Source organism: Pyrgilauda ruficollis, unplaced genomic scaffold, assembly GCF_017590135.1.
Source record: "Pyrgilauda ruficollis isolate IOZ18807 unplaced genomic scaffold, ASM1759013v1 scaffold2198, whole genome shotgun sequence".
In the NCBI taxonomy this organism is placed as follows: domain Eukaryota; kingdom Metazoa; phylum Chordata; class Aves; order Passeriformes; family Passeridae; genus Pyrgilauda; species Pyrgilauda ruficollis.
The window spans coordinates 1-2,960 of NW_024521406.1; the positions used below are offsets into that span (position 1 = coordinate 1).

General features: G+C 56.9%; 1 protein-coding gene across 1 annotated transcript; it reads left to right on the forward strand.

The window, feature by feature from the left end:
• Positions 1-57: 57 nt before the first annotated feature.
• LOC121354044 (potassium channel subfamily K member 6-like) lies at positions 58-2,883 on the forward strand (the record flags this gene model as incomplete). The annotated part of the gene is made up of 2 exons (XM_041468357.1): positions 58-453; positions 2,693-2,883. Coding segments are annotated over 2 exons (587 nt in total), but the record flags the coding sequence as incomplete, so codon positions are not given.
• Positions 2,884-2,960: the final 77 nt, after the last annotated feature.

The following is a 2,960-nucleotide window of genomic DNA, read 5'->3' on the forward strand; positions in this document are numbered from 1 at the left end:
CCCCCCCCATATTGAGTCAGGGGTCCCCCCCTTGACCCTCCCGGTGTCCCCCCCAAGGCTACGGCTCGGTGACGCCGCTCTCCGCCGCCGGCAAAGCCTTCTGCGCCGCCTACGCCGCCATGGGGGTCCCGGCCACCATGTTCCTCCTGGCGGCCACCGCGCGTCACCTGGCCGTGCCGCTGGCCCGGCGACCCCGTGGCTACCTACAGGCGCGGTGGGGCTACAGCCGGCGCGGCGCCGCCCGCGCCCACCTCCTGGGCCTCCTGGCCGTCACCCTGGTGCTCCTGGTGCTCCTGCCGGCCACCGCCTTCTACCTGCTGGAGGCCACCTGGAGCTACCTGGACGCCGTCTATTTCTGCGTCATCTCGCTCTGCACCGTTGGTTTTGGTGACCTGGTGCCGGCCCGGCAGGCGCGGCAGCCGTTGAGGCAGCTCTACCAAGTGGCGGTGGCCGGTGAGTTGGGGGGGGCGTTGGGTGGGTCTTGAGTTGGAAGGGTTGAGGGGTTGGGTTCGTGGGGTTTTGGTGGGGGTTGGGAACGTTGGGTTGGGTTGTGGATGGGTTGGGTTGAGTTTTGTTGGGTTTTGGATGGGTTGGGATGGGTTTTTGGGTTTTGGATGGCTTTTGGTTGGGTTTTGTTGGGTTTTGGATGGGTTGGGATGGGTTTTGGGGTTTTGGATGGGTTTTGGTTGGGTTTTGTTGGGTTTTGGATGGGTTGGGTTGGGTTTTTGGGTTTTGGATGGCTTTTGGTTGGGTTTTGTTGGGTTTTGGATGGGTTGGGTTGGGTTTTTGGGTTTTGGATGGCTTTTGGTTGGGTTTTGTTGGGTTTTGGATGGGTTGGGTTGGGTTTTTGGGTTTTGGATGGCTTTTGGTTGGGTTTTGTTGGGTTTTGGATGGGTTGGGTTGGGTTTTTGGGTTTTGGATGGCTTTTGGTTGGGTTTTGTTGGGTTTTGGATGGGTTGGGTTGGGTTTTTGGGTTTTGGATGGCTTTTGGTTGGGTTTTGTTGGGTTTTGGATGGGTTGGGTTGGGTTTTTGGGTTTTGGATGGCTTTTGGTTGGGTTTTGTTGGGTTTTGGGTTTTTGGGGTTTGGGTGGGTTTTGGTTGAGTTTAGTTAGATTTTGGATGGGTTGGGTTTTTGAAATTTTGTTGGGTTCTGAAAGGGTTGAGTTGGGTTTTTGGGGTTCTGGTTGGGTTGAGTTGGGTTTATTGGGTCTTGTTGGGTTTGGGTTGGGTTGGGTTGAGTTCCAATGGGTTGAGGTGGGTTTTTGATGGTTCCTTGGGTTCCAGTGGGTTCCGTTGGGTTCTGTCACGTTCCACTGGGTTCTGTCAGATTCTCTTGGATCCCGTTGGGTTTCATTTGGCTCCATTGGCTTCCAATGGGTTGAGTTGGGTTTTTGATGGCTCATTGGGTTCTGTTGGGTCCTGTCGTGTCCCGTTGGGTTCCGTCGGGTCCCATTGCATTCCGTCATGTCCCACTGCATGCCGTCGGGTTCCATTGCGTTCCGTCGTGTCCTGTTGGGTTCTGTTGGGCTCCATCATGTCCTGTTTGGTTCCTTTGGGTTCTGTTGGGTTCTGTTGGGCTCCATCGGGTCCCGTTTGGTTCCTTTGGGTTCTGTTGGGTTCCGTTGTGGCCTATTGGGTTCCTTTGTGTTCTGTTGGTTCCCATTGGCTCCCGTTGGGTTCCATTGGGTTTCGTTGGGTTCTGTTGTGTCCCATTGGGTTCCATTGGGTCCTGTTGGATTCCGTTGGGTTCCATTGGGTTCCCGTTGGGTTCCATTGGGTTCCGTTGCGTTCTGTTGGTTCCCATTGGGTTCTGTTGGTTCCCATTGGGTTCCATTGGGCCCTGTTGGATTCCGTTGGTTTCCATTGGGTTCCCGTTGGGTTCCATTGGGTTCCGTTGCGTTCTGTTGGTTCCCATTGGGTCCTGCTGGGTTCCTTTGGACTCCGTCATGTCCTGTTGGGTTCTGTTGGGCTCCATCGTGTCCTGTTGGGTTTCTTTGGGTCCAATTGGATTCTGTTGGGTTCCATTGGGTCCCGTTAGATTTTGTTGAATTCCTTTAGGTTCCATTGCGTCCCATTGGGTTCTGTTGGGTTCCTTTTGGTTCCATTGGGTCCTCTTGGGTTCCTTTGGGCTCCGTTGGGTCCCATTGGGTCCCATTGGGTTCTCTTGGGTACCATTAGGTTCCGTTGGGTTCCATTGGGTTCCTTTGGGTTCTGTTGGGTCCCATTAGGTTCCGTTGGGTTCCTTTGGGTTCTCTTGGGTCCCATTAGGTTCCGTTGGGTTCCTTTGGGTTCTCTTGGGTCCCATTGGGTTCCGTTTGGTTCCATTGGCTCCCATTGGGTTCCTTTGGGTTCCGTTGGGTTCCGTTGGCCTTCTTTCGATTTCGTTGGGTTCCTTTGGGCTCCGTTGGGTCCCATTGGGTTCCTTTGGGTTCTCTTGGGTCCCATTGGGTTCCGTTGGGTTCTGTTGGGTCCCATTGGCTCCCGTTGGGTTCCTTTGGGTTCCATTGGGTTCCGTTGGGATTCTTTCGATTCCATTGGGTCCCATTGGGTTCCGTTTGGTTCCATTGGCTCCCATTGGGTTCCTTTGGGTTCCGTTGGGTTCTCTTGGTTCCCGTTGAGTTCCGTTGGGTCCCATCGTGCCCCGTCACGTCCCCACCACCGCGCCGCGCCGCTCACGCCCGTGCCCCACAGCGTACCTGCTGCTGGGGGTCACGGGCGTCCTGCTGCTGGCCCAGACCTTGCGCCACGTGGCCGAGCTCCACGGCGTCCCCGGCGCCGCGCCGGCACCGGACGGCGACGCCGACGGCGAGGAAGGGGCCGGCTTGTTGGAGGGGACGAGGGACGGGGCCAAAGAAGCCCGGGGGGGGCGCGACAGCGGGTAGCAACGGTGGGGGGGCACTGGGGATACTGGGGGACACTGGGAGGGGACACGCCACAAAAAAGGGTCCCCAAAGGGGGT